Source organism: Coffea arabica, chromosome 2c (genome assembly GCF_036785885.1).
Source record: "Coffea arabica cultivar ET-39 chromosome 2c, Coffea Arabica ET-39 HiFi, whole genome shotgun sequence".
Taxonomy (NCBI): Eukaryota; Viridiplantae; Streptophyta; class Magnoliopsida; order Gentianales; family Rubiaceae; genus Coffea; species Coffea arabica.
The window spans coordinates 15,054,861-15,071,112 of record NC_092312.1 but is presented as its reverse complement, the minus strand read 5'-3'; the positions used below and the strand labels follow the sequence as shown (position 1 = coordinate 15,071,112).

The 16,252-nt window shown below is 35.0% G+C and overlaps 1 protein-coding gene across 6 annotated transcripts; it reads right to left on the bottom strand.

Annotated features, from left to right (window-relative positions):
* Window positions 1-1,292: 1,292 nt before the first annotated feature.
* On the bottom strand, window positions 1,293-10,252 carry LOC113726240 (serine/threonine-protein kinase 12). Of its 6 annotated transcripts, XM_072074513.1 has the most exons (14): window positions 10,070-10,251; window positions 9,507-9,532; window positions 9,083-9,427; window positions 8,047-8,121; window positions 7,840-7,935; window positions 6,233-6,321; window positions 6,005-6,125; window positions 4,797-4,876; window positions 3,845-3,907; window positions 3,601-3,719; window positions 3,242-3,327; window positions 2,619-2,740; window positions 1,848-1,959; window positions 1,293-1,575 (listed from the first exon to the last, which is right to left on the bottom strand). In XM_072074513.1, exons 3-14 carry the CDS (start codon window positions 9,272-9,274, stop codon window positions 1,489-1,491), a joined length of 1,242 nt encoding a protein of 413 aa, XP_071930614.1. In that variant the 5' UTR covers window positions 9,275-9,427; window positions 9,507-9,532; window positions 10,070-10,251; the 3' UTR covers window positions 1,293-1,488. The 6 variants fall into 6 exon arrangements, with proteins under 6 accessions (XP_071930614.1, XP_027105646.1, XP_027105648.1 ...); XM_027249845.2 differs by having other exon boundaries at window positions 9,083-9,532; window positions 10,066-10,252; XM_027249847.2 differs by lacking the exon at window positions 9,507-9,532 and having other exon boundaries at window positions 9,083-9,464; window positions 10,066-10,252.
* Between the last annotated feature and the right edge of the window lie 6,000 nt (window positions 10,253-16,252).

Sequence of the window (16,252 nt, the reverse complement as noted above, 5' to 3'; positions counted from 1 at the left end):
TGAGCCCTTTCTTCTGCATTTCGATACCCTTATTTTATTTTAAAATGTTACTTCATTTCATTGTAGTCCAAGTAAGGATAAGCGGGAAAGAATATTTTGTGCAGAGGTTTTTTTTTATGAATTTTGTATATCATTACTGCTAAATTGGCTCCATTACAAGAAAGTTATAGTTAATGGAAGTGTATAATCAAAAAATTCATGGGCTATGTGCAATTGTTAAAAATTTCAGGGGCGGCTTCTGAAATCACTCCTATCACATTTTTGTCTACACAACCCTTATCTCCACTTGGACTTTTATCTTCTGATTTGGGCTTTATCATTTTCCAGGGTTCACTTTAATATTTAGAGGCTGCTTTAAACCCCAATAAGTAAATAAATAAACAAAAGCTGACATAGTAAAACAAACTTCCATTTCCATAGCAAAAGTCTCGGAAGAACAAAAAACAAGCACTAGTTAAATTCCAAAGATTGTGTACCGTATAGAATTTGAGTAAATTTTATATACACGGTCAATGTATACACTACCACGGTCACGGTCAGATGGATGACACATGAGTAAATTTTGAATTTCACAGTCGGTATATCATATATGTAATATATATAATAGTGATAGTGTATATACTAACAGTATATATAAGATTAATCCATAGAATTTTTCCAAATGTTTTAGGCCATGTAGTGTGCTTCCTTACTGATCACTATCTCAACAGACCTGTCCCCATCTCAATAGATAAAGGAAACATAAATTTGGCTATTAGTTATCTCAATAATGAGCAGCTTTATGCTTCTCCCATGTTCCTGTTTCGACTTATAGTTACAATCTGAGCTACTGCAGCAGCAACTGCACCAGCTGACAGTTGTGGTCCAAAATGTACTTGAATTCAAGACAAGGTTTGGGACCAGACCTACATAGAGATGCAGACACATCTCAATAGACAGAAGGCAGAGGAAAAAGTGTGCCCTTAATCATCATAGGTAGTATCTTCCATGGCCATACCAATCGATAAGGACTGCATGACCAGGGCTTGAAAGAGCTTAGCTGGCTTTAATACTTTGGTTCCTAATAGTGGATCCTGCTTTAGTGTACATTTCATCGTGCTATGGCCATATATCAGGAAAAAAAAATCATATCCTTGTGATTTTAAGTTCTGATGCCAATAATAAATTCCTTGTGTTTCTTAAAAAAAAAAAAAAAAATCGAGCCATGATGCAAGTAATTCTGCGTTCATGAACAAGATTTTGCTGAAAATTCATACTAATGAAGAGAATACGGAAGTTATCGACACTGGGAGTGAACTCAATGTCACTAATAATCATCAGGAGATGTGAACAATGTGGCAAGAGGGCCAACTATTTTGCAAATATTCTAAAGGCCTTGTGCGGTACAGATAGCAATCAATCTCTTCTAACTTTGGCTGGAAATTCTCATAGCAGGAAAAAGAAGTAAAACTGCATACTTGAGCCAAGACAAAAGTATACCCAGATGACCTAAATGCTGCTGGTAGATCGAGAAGAGGGATCTAAATCTTTCTTCCACATGGCCTCCACTCTCTGGAAACATTTCAATGGTCTGACCTGTACATTTAGGCACACATTATCAATCATCAGCACAATGAATGAGTGAAAGACTACCTCATCTGCATCCTATATTATTAACAAGTAGATAGGTTTCCAGCCATTTTCGAGGTTAGAAACGGATTTTTGCAAATCAAATTGCAAAACCCCACTGCACACCACCTAACAGCCACTTGCTCAAAAAATACGGATGCAAAATTAAAAAAGTATAGACATGCAGTAACGCAGACACAAACAACAGACATCTAGACAGATTTGAAGAACAGCCTGACCTTCCAACGACTTCGGTGGCCAAATTTGTTGTAGATGATTTCCAGCTTATGAATTATTTGCTCAAATGTTGGTCTATCTGCTGGAATTTGGCTCCAACATTCCTCAATCAATCTGCACAAAGACAATTGGAAATATAAAACTTCCGCTACTAGATAATTCAATGCAATCTGCTGCAAAAAAATATAATTGCATCATGGAAGAAACAGAAGATGATTTATTTGTCCACATGTGAGGAGATACAAAATTTTCACCAAAAAAAGTTCCAAGAAAAAAAGGACAACACTTTTTGATAGAAAACGAGGAAGATTACATTACACTTTGTCCGGATATTTGGTTTTGGCATTTCTCTATAGTTGCAGGGATAATAATAATAACATCTCTTTCACATTTCAGATAATCTAACAATGAGCACAAAGAAAGGTTTAGAGTTTTTTGAAAACCTCGAAGGTGCATGACTGCACCCGCGATATCTCAAAATATTTCCCAGTGCAATTGCATCACATAACATCTCAGCAACTAGGTGCAACACACCAACTATATTCTAGGCACAGCTCAAGGTTGCACAGAGCGGAAATAAAGAATAAATGCCAGTGAAGAAGACCAAAGGCACTGACAAAGCATACCAGGAACACAAAGAAAAGCTTAGCGTACTGCAATTCAGAGAATCTGAAGACAGTCAAAAACATTTCAACCCAATAATGCTGCATGCATCATTTGAGGAGAGAACTATCTTATTAGCACAAGTTTTATGTTTGATAACAAAAACTTACTCTTTTATTCCATGGGCATAAAACTTCGTTGGAGCTTTAAAAGGAGGACGCTGTTTCGCAGCATATAAATCAGGAACTTCACCTGCTTTCTTTGTATAAAATGGTGGGCATCCTTCAATCATCTATGGTAGAGAACATCACAAAGATTAATTTATGAGACTGTTTGTGACAAAGAAAATTTGTCTAAATAGTCAGAGCTTACCGAGTCAATGAACCACAGATAACCCAATAAAATAGTGCAAATAATTGACCAACTTGTCCTCCATGGGAGTGATAAAGAAATTGTGCTTCAAATTAGTTAGCAAAAGGTAGTTTGTAAAGTTCTCAAACAGATTACTTATTTTGATGGGGGGAAAAAAAAAGTGACATCAGACAAAAAGGAAAGTAAGACATGCTAGAAGAGGAATCAACAGACTGTTTATATTTGGGTAATTGTAAGAGTGGTTATGCAGACTTTACACAGGTATGTAGCAAATTAGCCCTTCAAAAACAAATTGAGCTCAAGAACAAAGGATGAGACCTATATTTTGGGTGATAAGAGTGGCTATGCAGAGTTTACACCGGGATGTAGCAAACTAGCCTTTCAATAACAAATCAAGTTCAAGAACAAAGGATGAGACTACCTCTTGTAAAATTAGAGCAAATGAAAAAACGTCCACCTTGGTATCATATTCTTCATCCCTGAAAACCTCAGGTGCTTCATATCGGCCTGTAAAAAAACCAAAAAAAAAAAAAGTTAACTAAATAATGGGCTCATCATGTAGGTCATCAAAATCAGATAACTACGCTGTTTGGATGGAAAGCATGCTCCAGATGTATATTACATCCTACTGGGCAGATAAATAACAAGTTATATTCAGTCTAGTGGCTCATCAATTCAAAGTACACAGACTACCAAAAACTCTCATCTAGTGCTTTTCTCAACGTGTAGCAAGCGAGCATCTATGAGAAGGACATCAAAAGTCCAAAAAGCAGCACTCACAAGAAACTTCATGATATGATAGAGGCCTATCTTCTTTAACCCTTTTGGCAACTTTTAGTAGCTTGGTAACTCCGAAGTCTGCAACTTTGAGATGTCCAGAATCATCTCGCAATATGTTTCTGTCATATTACGTGTACACAACGAAAACAATAAATTCAAACCAATTAGCCAAATGTCTGGATGTCCAAAGTTCAGCATTTTTTTTTTGCATATGAAACTGAGAATTTGAGGAAGAGAATCTTACGAAGGCTCCAGATGTCGATGAATAATTGCTTCTGGTCTAGTTTCATGTAAATAATTCATTCCTCTGCAAGGCCAAAGGTAAAAGAAAGTATTCAGATCCTGCTGCAAAATCAGAATTATCACTTTTTTCACCAATAACAACTTTTGATATCCTGAACAAAATTAAAAAGCTTACTCAAACAAATCAAGCAACAGCTATCAACTTTGCGACTTTCATGTAGATATAAAGAAAGAACTTTTGTACAAGAACAATAAATCCAGCAAACATGAAGTACAAAATCCGAACAGTGAAAAAATAAAACCAAAGTATCTCTCCACACAACATGATTTATACCTATGGGCTTGTCCTATTATACAGATGCTTCTACGCTTCTATCCTTCCACACTTCAAAGGTTATAAATAAAAAGTCAACTCTATCGGTCCGAACAGTGAAAAAATAAAACCAAAGTATCTCTCCACACAACATGATTTATACCTATGGGCTTGTCCTATTATACAGATGCTTCTACGCTTCTATCCTTCCACACTTCAAAGGTTATAAATAAAAAGTCAACTCTATCGGCCAAAATTTTGGCTGAATTACATGCACAAAGTTGATTGGCATTTGAGCAAAGATTATTGGAAAATCTTTCCAGGATCTAACAATTAAGCATAACAAGCAGCTCTCTGAATAATGTTATAAAGTACATAGGAAAAAAAAAAGAAAGAAAATAACCATGATCACTATCTCCAATGGCAATTACTGCTTATTACTACTTAACACCAGATCCGTCAACAGACACCAATCTGAGATTCATATTTACTAACCCCAGATCCATCAACAGACACCAATCCGAGATTCATATTTACTATTATGTACCATATGTATGATGCCAATCCAAAATTTGATTGCAAATTTAATTATCATATGAATTATGTCATTGATGTACAGAAGATAGAGTACATTACATACCTTGCAATATCCAATGCATATCTGAGAGCTATAGCAGGTTTAAGGGCTCTTTTTTTCTCCAACAATGAACGCAGATCACCCTGGAGGTGCACAGAGATCAATATCGAGCTAACTATTCTAAACATTAGTCACATATTCATAATGCCATAAGATTATGAATATCTGCCACATTTGAAATCTCTTCAGCAAATATTCAAAAGACTAGTTAAAGAACAACATTACTGTAATCTATGATATCCATATTTGATATGTGACAATGCCGTTAATGTGGTTAACTATGCGAATGGAGTTAACTGCATTGAAAATTACATTAACCACATTAACTGCATTGATAGCGTAACCCAATGCATTGATATATGACAATGGATTGATTAAATACATCTATCAGTGCAGTTTATTTCAAAACCCATATCACCCAGCGATAACAATCATTGCGACATCTTGAACTTCAACAATGGATAGCTAATTATTCTTCATTGTAGTTAACTTTTGGACTGTGGTAACCTCCTGCCACTGAATTAGAGCACAACATAATACCAAAAATAGGATTGTTTTGGAAGTTGAAAATCATGTTATTCACAAAATCCATATCATCTATGAATGAGATAGGGACAGAAATCTAGAAGTGAAAAAGTTGCTGACATTGTGTCTCTCCATCATCCTCACCACCTACATGCTACCTTCTTCCATGCTAGACAAACAGTGAAAAACAATTTGTAAACATGACATTTGAGAAGAATAATGACAATTATTGGATAATTAATATAACCAAGCAAAATGCTCAAGTAACTTGTGCAAATCCATTTTCTACATATTTTTGTTATCCTGTGAACACTAAATTGCTGTACGCTCAAGATGCTGATCACTGAAACTCATATTACTGCAATAAAGTACCAAATAAATTGATAAGCAGGATAATGCTGCGAGATGTAGCTGACCACCTAATTTATGTTCATTAAAATGTAATGCATAAAAGAATTGAAGCTCCTTTCTAATAAAAATTGAGCTTCCCTACTAAAAAGAAGAAGCATCCTTGCAACAGTAATTCTGTATTGGCAACAAGAAAATTTGTAAAGTCAATCTTTAAACTGTGAAAGCTATTAGGCCATGAAAAAAACAGAAAAAAATTGGCAGAGAAGGAGCAAAAAAGTATCTAATCTGGTTTCAAATTGCATTCATTTTGAAAGTATTCCAGGGGTCAAAAGTACCTTTGGAAGATATTCTGTCACTATCATCATGGGGCTGCTTTGTGTAACAGCACCAAGAAACTGAACCAAATTTGGATGTCTTAACTTCTGAAGCAAAGCAAGCTCATCTCTAAATGCCCGCCTGCACAGGTATTAAACATTCACAAATTTCATACAATTTATAGAGAAATGCAACTGTATAAAACGAAAAATATCAAAAACAACAAAAATATAACATAAACAACTCACACTTTATCTTCATCAGAGATGACTTCCTCTCCAAACTTTTTCACTCCAACTTTTGTTCCTCGCCAGGAGGCTACTTTGAAAGTTGTTCCCTAACATTTGCAACAAACTTTCAAGCATTTAGCAGCTATTTAAAGTATCTGTCAAAATGGTTCAATATCATTCTACCAAGTATTGAAAAATGCTTAATACACATAAGTTTCAATGTATACTTATTGGAAACTATTGAAGGTCTCTATTTCTGACAAGTTTGCATAATTAAAGTTACATTTCTTCCTGATTCCTCTGCCACACAATCTGAGAGTCCTAAACATACACATACCATCTTATGATACTGATAAACTGCAATATTATATCTGAAACTAATAAGTAGTTGACAGTCTCCAAAAAGCATATAAACCTTATGAGTCCAAAACTCACAGACTCACCATCAACCTTCCCCTCAAGAGTTCAAAAATATTTAAGTCGAGAACAACGAATAAAAGATCTTGTAATTACAAAGATAACAAAAAAGAACACTTTCAAGTCATAGAGCCACTTTACATCACAACTTCAAGCAAAGTTTATTAATTGTTGCATACTCTGTAGTTTTTTTCTGAAGACTATAAAGCGAAATAATGTTCTCACAATGGTTAGGAAGAAACATAGTTACAGATTGCTCCAACACAGATGAAAGCTGTACTTATCCCACTGAAACATGAATTTTTTTCCCATGTACCTATAAGTTGTAATCTTATGTCAAGATAAAAGTAACCTAACAAAATGGATTATCCCACCTGAATCCTTAATATTTCTTTCATTCTCACTTTACAGCTCAAACTTTTAATTGAACACACGACGCCCTAAAGTTTTTCTCTGGCAAATGATAACACTTTCCTATTAATTTGCAAAGAAAGCTTTAGAATAGAGGATATCCTCCCATTACATCAAAACAAACTCTAGTGTTCTATCAACACTAGAACTATACATAAAAAATCAGAAATAGAACAAACACAAGTATAATGATGCCCCAAAGTTACTAACTACTGCCACACCACACCTCAGACATTTATCTTGGGCACACAATCCCAAATTACCCTCATTTCATACACTATCCATGAAACTAGAACAACAAATGCATGCATAAATTGCCACTCTTCCTTCTCAGGGATCAAATTGGCATCAGTTCTTCAAAATTGCTAAAAATAGCATATAAACGTATAGGTTTTTGTACTTTCATCAATAGTGTGGGCGACTAAGGTGATTGGGACCTTTTGCTAACTTCAAGTTATAAAGTTCTCCAAAATAAAACTAACGTTACAAAGTGAGAATCAATCAAAACATTAGATGTGTAAAGTCAAATTGGTCCTGGTCTTGTGCCCAAATTGGTCCTGGTCTTGTGCCAAAGCCCTCAATCAAGTTCCTTGATATCCTCAACTTGACAAGGCCAAAACCACTCAGTCTAAGGATGGAAGAATAGCATTTTATAAGTAGATAAAGTAGTTATAGGTCAGATTAATAACATAGCATAACTGTGAATTCAATTTTGCATCACATAATACAGAATATTTAAGGGAAAGTAAAACAAGAATGAAGGATTCACTAAATGAAACCAAAGAGTAATCTATTACCTTCTTTATCTCAGCACCAAAAGTGAAATCAAGTTCTTCAGGATCAATCTCATATTCAGGAATTTCACGATAATTTTTGACATGCATGGGAGCCATCTAAATAAATGTATCCAATAAGGAGAATCCAAACGTACAGATATCAGTTAAGTTTATCCTCTTATAAAGACCCAAAGTAGAGGGCAGGGACTGGAAAATCAAATGACATACCAAAGGCTTTGCACCATGCTTCTCCAATAGTTTGACCACATCATGATTTTTGTAATGAATAGCATCTGAAAGAGGCTGTTAAACCAAGACGTCATTGTTGTGAAAAGATAAACATACAAGGTGAATGAGAAAGATTCAAGCTTTCAGTTAGCCATTGAAACTAAGGTCGACGTGAAACACAGAATTTAAAGGAAGAAAGACGATGGACAGTTAAATGATATTCTTCCAAAAACTGTACTACACATAGTGCGATGATTTATATCCCTCTTCCCTTCTCTTCTATTGCATCAATCCTTTTCTGCCTCATAAATACAAACTAGAAAGAGTTTGTACAGCATAATACACTGGTATAAACTTATGTATGAAACATATGAACACGATGCTCAGAAGCACAGTTAGGAAGCATTTGCAAATTAAATTTTGAATACTATCAGACACTTGAAGATGTCATCATCACAACCATCAGACAGATTATGGATTATTACTTTTTGTCTCCATTATTTCTTATGGCAAACAAACAGAATCAACTCTGTCCAAGGAATACTAGCAATCTACATTTGGCTTCAACTGATACAACTACTTGACTTGAACAGATATTTACTACATTTTTTCCATTCTGAATTCCAAGGGACTCCATGCACCAACTGGTAGTAATGGTAAGTCATTGTTCAAGATCAACACAAAATGCACAATATTTATTCAACTCTTTCCAGTCATTATAAAAAATTTAGCAAGCCTAACTAAAGGAATCAATGTTCTAAACAATTCAAAATGACTCCAGAAAAAAAATAGAATAATTGAAAATAACTAGAGGGCTACTATCCAAACAAGGAGACATTTCTGCAATTATTCCACACTGATAATGCTAGCTTGTATACCCAAGTCTTTTATGTCAGTTACCAAGTTAAGATATCCAAAAAAATAGTAATATATGCAAACAATATACCCATCCAACATGAAAGCATCACATGACAATTACAACCATAAAAATATGAAACAAATATGGCTTAGTTCTGTTCAGGATTTGATGGCATACCGTGCTGCCCCACCGATCTTTGGGGTCAACTTGAGCCTCATTTTCAATCAACAACTTGACAACATTACTAAACCCCTGGCAAGCAGCAACGTGTAATGCTGTCCGGTCATCAATATCCCGGAAATTTACATCGACACCGGAGTCCAAAAGCTCCTTAATGCCATCCAAATCACCCTCATTGGCAGCATACATAAGCCTCACCCCCGGATCAATATCCTCCCCGTTCCATTCCTCTTCTTCATAATCCTCCTCATCATCATCACCTTCCCTCTCCAACTCATCACTCCACCTTTCTGAAGCAAGTGATGATTGCCTTCCTAATGTAAATCTCACCGACGTTTTTGCCTCCATTTTCAAGAAAGTGGATCACTAACTCGATAAACTAAAATTCAAATATTCCAATTTCAATAAAAATGATCAACACCTGAATAAGCTGAAACCCCAAAATCCCTATATCAAGAAAAATTATCAATAGGTGAACAAACTAAAATCCCCATAGCAAGAAAAATGATGCATAAAAAATCTATAAACAAAATTCCTAAAATTAGTATATCATAAAAAAAATATCAAGAACTCAACAAACTAAAATGCCAAAATCTCACAATCCCAATATCAAGAAAAATTATCAAGAGCTCAATAGAGTAAAATTTCAGCTTCAAGAAATTATCAAGAAAAGAACTTTAGGTAATTAAGGCCCCAGTGCAAAGCCCTGAAAGTTCAAGACTTTTAGTACTTCAATTTGAATATGGGATTTTCGACAACTATGGGGGAAGCAGGGAAAAACCCAGAAATGGTTTGACTTTGAAAGACCTTTTTTTATCTGACAAGCAACAGCTACTGTATGGGAAGGATTTTGAGGTGGTTTTTTCTGTTTTTTCCTTTATTTTTATAAATTCTGGATCATCATTACTGATACAACTGCATATTGTGGATAGTAAAACAACTAGAGAAAGTAATATATAACAAGGGATCAGTGAAACGACCTACTTTGAAGTGGAATGGTTTCTGGTGTTTGTTAAACTTCGCCGACAAAAAATGGGAAAGGACTGAAGGAGTGAGGAGGAAAACACGCGAGGTCCTCCTCCGAAGGTAGGAGCGTGAAGGGAAGATTCAGCTCACTGGGAAGACTTTTTCTGTTACGCGCCTAGTCCTAGTCGGTGATGGATTGAGCCAACTTGGACGCTGACGGTGGTAAATTGGATGTGATTGGCGAAAGGTATTTTTTTTAAGGAGCAATTATATTTTCCTCCCCTAAGCAAAATGACTAAACGAATTTGTAGTTTGACTAAATTACATATAAACCAAATTTATGCTAGTAGAGAAATAAGAAAATTGTCCCCTACAAAAGAAATATACATTTCCTTCTTTAAAAGTTTGTTTAAATTATAAAAAGGAACATATAATTTGACAAGAATGCAACCTAACATTACAATATCCAACTATTTTAAAAAAAATTAATCACTTACTACTATGAGAGGCTAAAATTGATGTTTGCTAACTCATAGAGATGTAAGTTGAACATTCACCAAATCACAAGGAAAGTTTTTTGCATTTAACCCAAAGATTTACCCATAAGTAAAGAATTTTATAAGTTAGCCAACTCAACCCTATTTGGCAAATGAGCTTTTTGAATATTTATCTAAAATTTTACTGTAACTTACTTTAGAAGTTGTAGGAAAATTTTTGAAGTATGTAAATTTTAAAATATTTTGAAATATATAGTTTAAAATTTTTAAAAAATTTTTGAAATTATTATAGATAAAGTTATTAAAAAACTTATAGCAGATAAACTTGATCGAAAACTTATTAGCCAAACAGCCCTCAAATGTAATTAGTTGGTTTTTTTGTATGGTCTTTATAACTCATCAACTGACGGCGTAGGTTCTGTAGGAAAGCTTTTTCCTTTTTCTTTTTTCCCCTGTAAAGTGAAAAGTGGGAAGAATTTTTGCTGTGGTTGTGTCTTAATTAGGGATGACAATGGGGGCAGGTGCCGGCCTCGCGGGGGGCTCACGGGGCGGGGGTTGGGGCGGGGGCGGGGGGAATTTTTTCCCCCCGCTTAGAAACGGGGTAGGGGGCGGGGGACGCCACCCGCAAAAAAAAAAAAAATATATATAAATGATTATATATTATATGTAAGTTAATTAGTTATAAACTTATGATAATGATATTATTAGTTAAATGTATTATAAAATGTATATTAGTTTATGTAATATAATTGATATATACATGTCTACTAATAGAATTTATTAATTAGTTATACTAAATTTACTAATACATTTATAATAAATTTCTAATTACACTTAATAGAATAACACTTTTTTCTCAAAAAAAAGCACAAACACAATGATGAATTAGTGATTGCATTTGTACTAAAAGTGAAAATTTGACTATTTTAGTTATATTTATTTCATCATATTGGATTGTATTCAAATAACTTCTGTTTGATTGTTTTTATGAGTTTCAATTGTAAAATTACAATGAATAATAATTTGGTGATGTGTTGATATTTTAGTACTTGATTATTTATTAAAAATTAATTATAATAAAATTTTATTAACCCCACGAGGGAAGCGGGGCGGGGGACGGGGGAGGGGTCCCCCGCCCCAACTCCGGCAACCCTCCCCCGTCCCAACTCCGGCCCGTTGCCATCCCTAGTCTTAATAACAAATAGCTGTTGATGCGGAAAAACTATGCCTTGAGACGCGCTGCAACACGCGCTGAGATGACAAAGAAGCCGACAAATATTCCGATGTGGAAAACCAACGCAATGTCTACTACTCGTTTGGAGATTTCTTTTCCTTTTCATTTCTTATTTTAATTTTTTTTTTGGGTAACTCAAAAGTGAACCACCATAATGTCTGAAAACTTCAATTTCATGAAACGTCCTTTGTCTTGTAATTTCTTCCCTTGTCCATGGAACATTCAAGGATAAAAATCCTGGTGAGTATTTGAGGTGCTGGGTTTGAGCTTGAAGCATGGGAGAACATAAGAACTGGTGGAGGAGGTCTTGAGAAAAAATCAGCAACCACATATTATCTTTTCCTTTGATGTGCTTAACGTCAAAAGTGCACTGTGAAAACCAATTTGACCACCTGAGAAGCTGCAGATGGGGCACTGTTTTCTGCGTAAATTGAAGCATTTTTGGGAAGATGCTCATACCCATTTCTACAAGGAAATTATGTGATCTGAGATAAAAAGAAAACTTTTAATCCCATATTTTAACGCAAGGATCTTCTTGAATGTAGAATGGTAATGTTGTTATGCTTCTTCGAATTTCCTGATAGTTTCCCGACTCCGTCATCTTCTTCTAACAGTACTGCTCCCCAGTATTTGTCATTGGCATCAGTTTGAAGCATCAAGATCAGTCATAACATCCTGATCCCTCTAAATCATATACCTGAGGATGTGGTAAAGCAAGCTCAAATAGATGACAAGATGGAAATTTCTCTAGAAAAGATGACAAGATGAAATAGCGACAATGTGAGGAGGTAGAGACAGGAATTTATGAAAAGGAAGTCTGTACAATCCAAAACCATGTAATGCTGTATTCTTGGAAGGATGAAATCACGGTAGTATTAGGTAGCTTGGGCACCCAAACTTTGTGACTCTTGGGTTTCATATCACACTATTTATGAACATGGCCAAATTTGCTACACAGTTTACACACAGAACAGCAGGAACCGATTCACTCTCTACTCTTTGCACAATCAGTTGACCAAATTCATTGATCAAGGGAAATGACTTAGGCAGAGTCGAAGAAGCGTCAGTTTCCACACATACTCTTGCATGCAATAATCTGCCTTGAGAAGCAGTAAGCTAATCTATGCAGAGAGGAATTCCTACAAAGGTAGCCAATTTGCTCAAGGTATCCTCATTGAATAATGAAATTTGATGTCCCAACTAGGTACTTTCTTGATCTCTGCCGTCGAGAAATCAAGTTCAGGAGACCACTCCTTTAGGTAAAGCATTTTGTTGAAATATTGCCAAGGAGAACCTTCATCTTAGACCCCTCCGATTCAAAGTTAAACACAAAAAAACATACTTGTTATTTTTCCCAAATTCCTTCCAAGTGGTTGAGACAACTTTTTGCATCTCAGAAAATGGAGGGTTATGCCCAAGAACAAATCCCACCAGAGCTGTTTTCCACTTCTTCACCCCATCCACCACCTCTTAGGCAGAACTATCACCACAGCTTGTTTCTGGAAGGTCACCATCGCCGAAGCCAAAACTTTCAACAAAAGTCAACCATTCTTTAGCTTAGTAGTTTTCACTTTTCACTACATCAGCCCAAGATGATGGACCAGTATGAGAACTTTGTTCCTCCTATGGATGCTTTGTGTCGTAGATAGGAGCGAAAGATGAACCAAACTACTCTATATTCAAATCTAGTGTGACTCCGTAAAAGCTTTTTCACCAACTAATCAAATTAAACTTAAACAACAATTGGCTTTTGATAAATTTTCAAGTTTGGCTCCATTAATATATAAGTAAAATTTACACATAAAAAATTCAAGTTAATCGAGCTTGCCTCTAGCTCGGCTCGATAAAAGTTCAATTTGTTTAGACTCATTTACATTCCTAGGCGTAGATAGGGTTAGGAAATGCTTCGAAGAAATTTTCCCTCCGCCTAGATCTATCACTAGCCAACCACTCCACCACAAATCCATAATACTAGAACGAGGCAGATGCCTTGCATCCGACCCCTCAAAGTTATTTTATCAAGAGACTTACAATCAAAAGAAACCCATTAAAATCGATGCAATGGAGAGTAAAAGTGTTCGTGTAGCGTGTGAAATCAACAAACAACACAATGAGAAGACCAAAAGGAATCAAAAAGTAGACAGCAGACAGGATAGAGATTCGAAATCAGTAGCAATCTGTCCCCAGAGCTTGGAAAGCTCCATTGATTGCGAACATGGAAGAAGCGTATTTTAGCAATAAGTTTTCTTCTCATAGCATGCGTTAGCACTTGTTGTCTCTCCATTAGGCATGTCAATGGGCCAATTAATATCTAGATCCAATTGATTTGCAACTTCTGCTTTCATTTTTACTCACGGGTGTTCAAATTTGTTTCATTTACTGGCAAAAAGAGCAATCTACATATTTTGACTTCTCATTACAATTAGGAGGGCCCTAAACTTTATTGAAAAAAATATGATTCATAGGAAAAAAGATTCCTAGGCCTCATTCATCTATACTTTATATGTAATCCCGAATCCAATGTAAACCCTAGAATAGTGCTTGCTAAGCAGTAAATCATTTGACTAAACTAATGGATATAATCTAGGCCCCAAAGCTTGTCTAACAGCTGTACTACAAAGAAAAAAACTTGACATTAACAACGTTATCTTATAAAAGTGTGGAACTATGTCTGTTAGAAGATGTGTAAGATAGCAATTACTCCAAAGTAAACTTGCATCAATTGAAATAAAGTTTCCTCGAGAGAGATCAATTACAAATTCATGAATGCCTTTTTCAATAATTGGAAGGTAATGATTTTGGCACTCCATCAAAATCTCTATGCATTTTTTTATTATTTTTTAATGAAAATAATATAAACAAATACAATATTCTAGAGCAGGAATTACCCCTATACGTATGTTCCAAATTCACAACCCTCTGTCACTTGTTTCTTTAATTCGATCTTACTTTTTACTATCTTGCACCAATTCTAAAATTTTCTACTACTGTGAGTGGTGGAGAACCATAATGACGATGAATACACTCCATTGACCTTGTTTGGCTATTGTTCGGAAGGTATTCATTATTCATTTGCGATCATGTTTGCAGTTTAGAAGTTGTCTATTATTTAGGTCTTGTTCATTATTCTGTATGTCACTTCAATTCGCTCTTGCTTTTCCATACTCTTTCACCAATTTCTAAAATTTTTTACTATTGTATGTGAGACCTCATGATTTGTCCCACATCGGTGGGTAGGAAAGGACATGTTACATGGATAAGATTGGCTGATAGGCTATTTAATAACTTGAATTAACTACTTTGAGGTTGTAGTTTTGCTAAAAAATTATTATGCCCAGACTGTGGATTTAAAAGGAAAACTCTAATAATAATCTTTAGGTGGAGTTTCACGGGTTAAAACATGTTTAGGGTTTCTTGTTTTTGGAAGTTTTAAGATTTTGTAGTAGAGAGCTCTCCATGAAGGTAATGAAATATGATCATTACGTATGAATCGGAGTCTTTTTGGCATTTAAATTGAGTAGAGAAATTAGGTTGTGGATGTTATATGTTATTTTGAAAGGGTGGAGTGCTTAAAGCTCTTCATGGTATGCCAAAATCATTGGCACAATTAGAAACTTTAAAGACAAAATGGGACTTAAAGGTTATAACCAAATGCATCAATGCTTTTTACAACTGTAACTTAGAACTTTGAGAACAACTTGAAATTTTAGCATTCTTTGTTTGTCAAATGAACAAGAGTCTTCGATAACCTATTGCCAAAGGGTTCTTTCTTATATTGGGATCATGGTTCTGTGTACCCATAAAAGTTCACTAAAACTACACTTTTTTTGGTCAAAGCAAGCTATTTATTTTGAGGGAAAAAAAAAAGAAGAGGCTAAAACGTTTCACGAACAAACTCATTTTAGGAGTAAGCAAATATCTGGAAAAGACTAAAAATTTCCAATTAGGCAGAACAAACATACGTGCTCCTGTATAAAAGAAACGACCCCATATATAATGCATCAATTATTAGTAGAGCAATGTGAACGACAGAATGAAGAAAACAGCAGCAAATATACTGAAAAGATAGACGGAAAGGGCAGCAAATTATGGATGCCAATTTAAGAATAAATTTATGTAGGGTACTGAAACAATGCAAATTGAGTGGATATGTAGGAGTTTTTCTCTTTTTTTTTTTTTTTCCCTGGAAACATACAAAAGAGGAATGAAATAGCATTGAGTATTAGCATTTTCAACAAGGTGACATGATATATATAGATGTTGCTTTTGTGTAAACTAGTTCAATGATATGTGCGCATTGCTCCACTAGTAAATTGGTGCCTTGTACATGTGGTCGTCTAAACAAACCATTTTATCGCTGCAGATTCTTTCATGTAATCAAGGAAATTTGGTTTTTGTTCTCGATCTTTTGTGCAAATAATAAATACTTAAGCCCTGTTTGATAACCTATTCAGTACTTAAATTTAATGA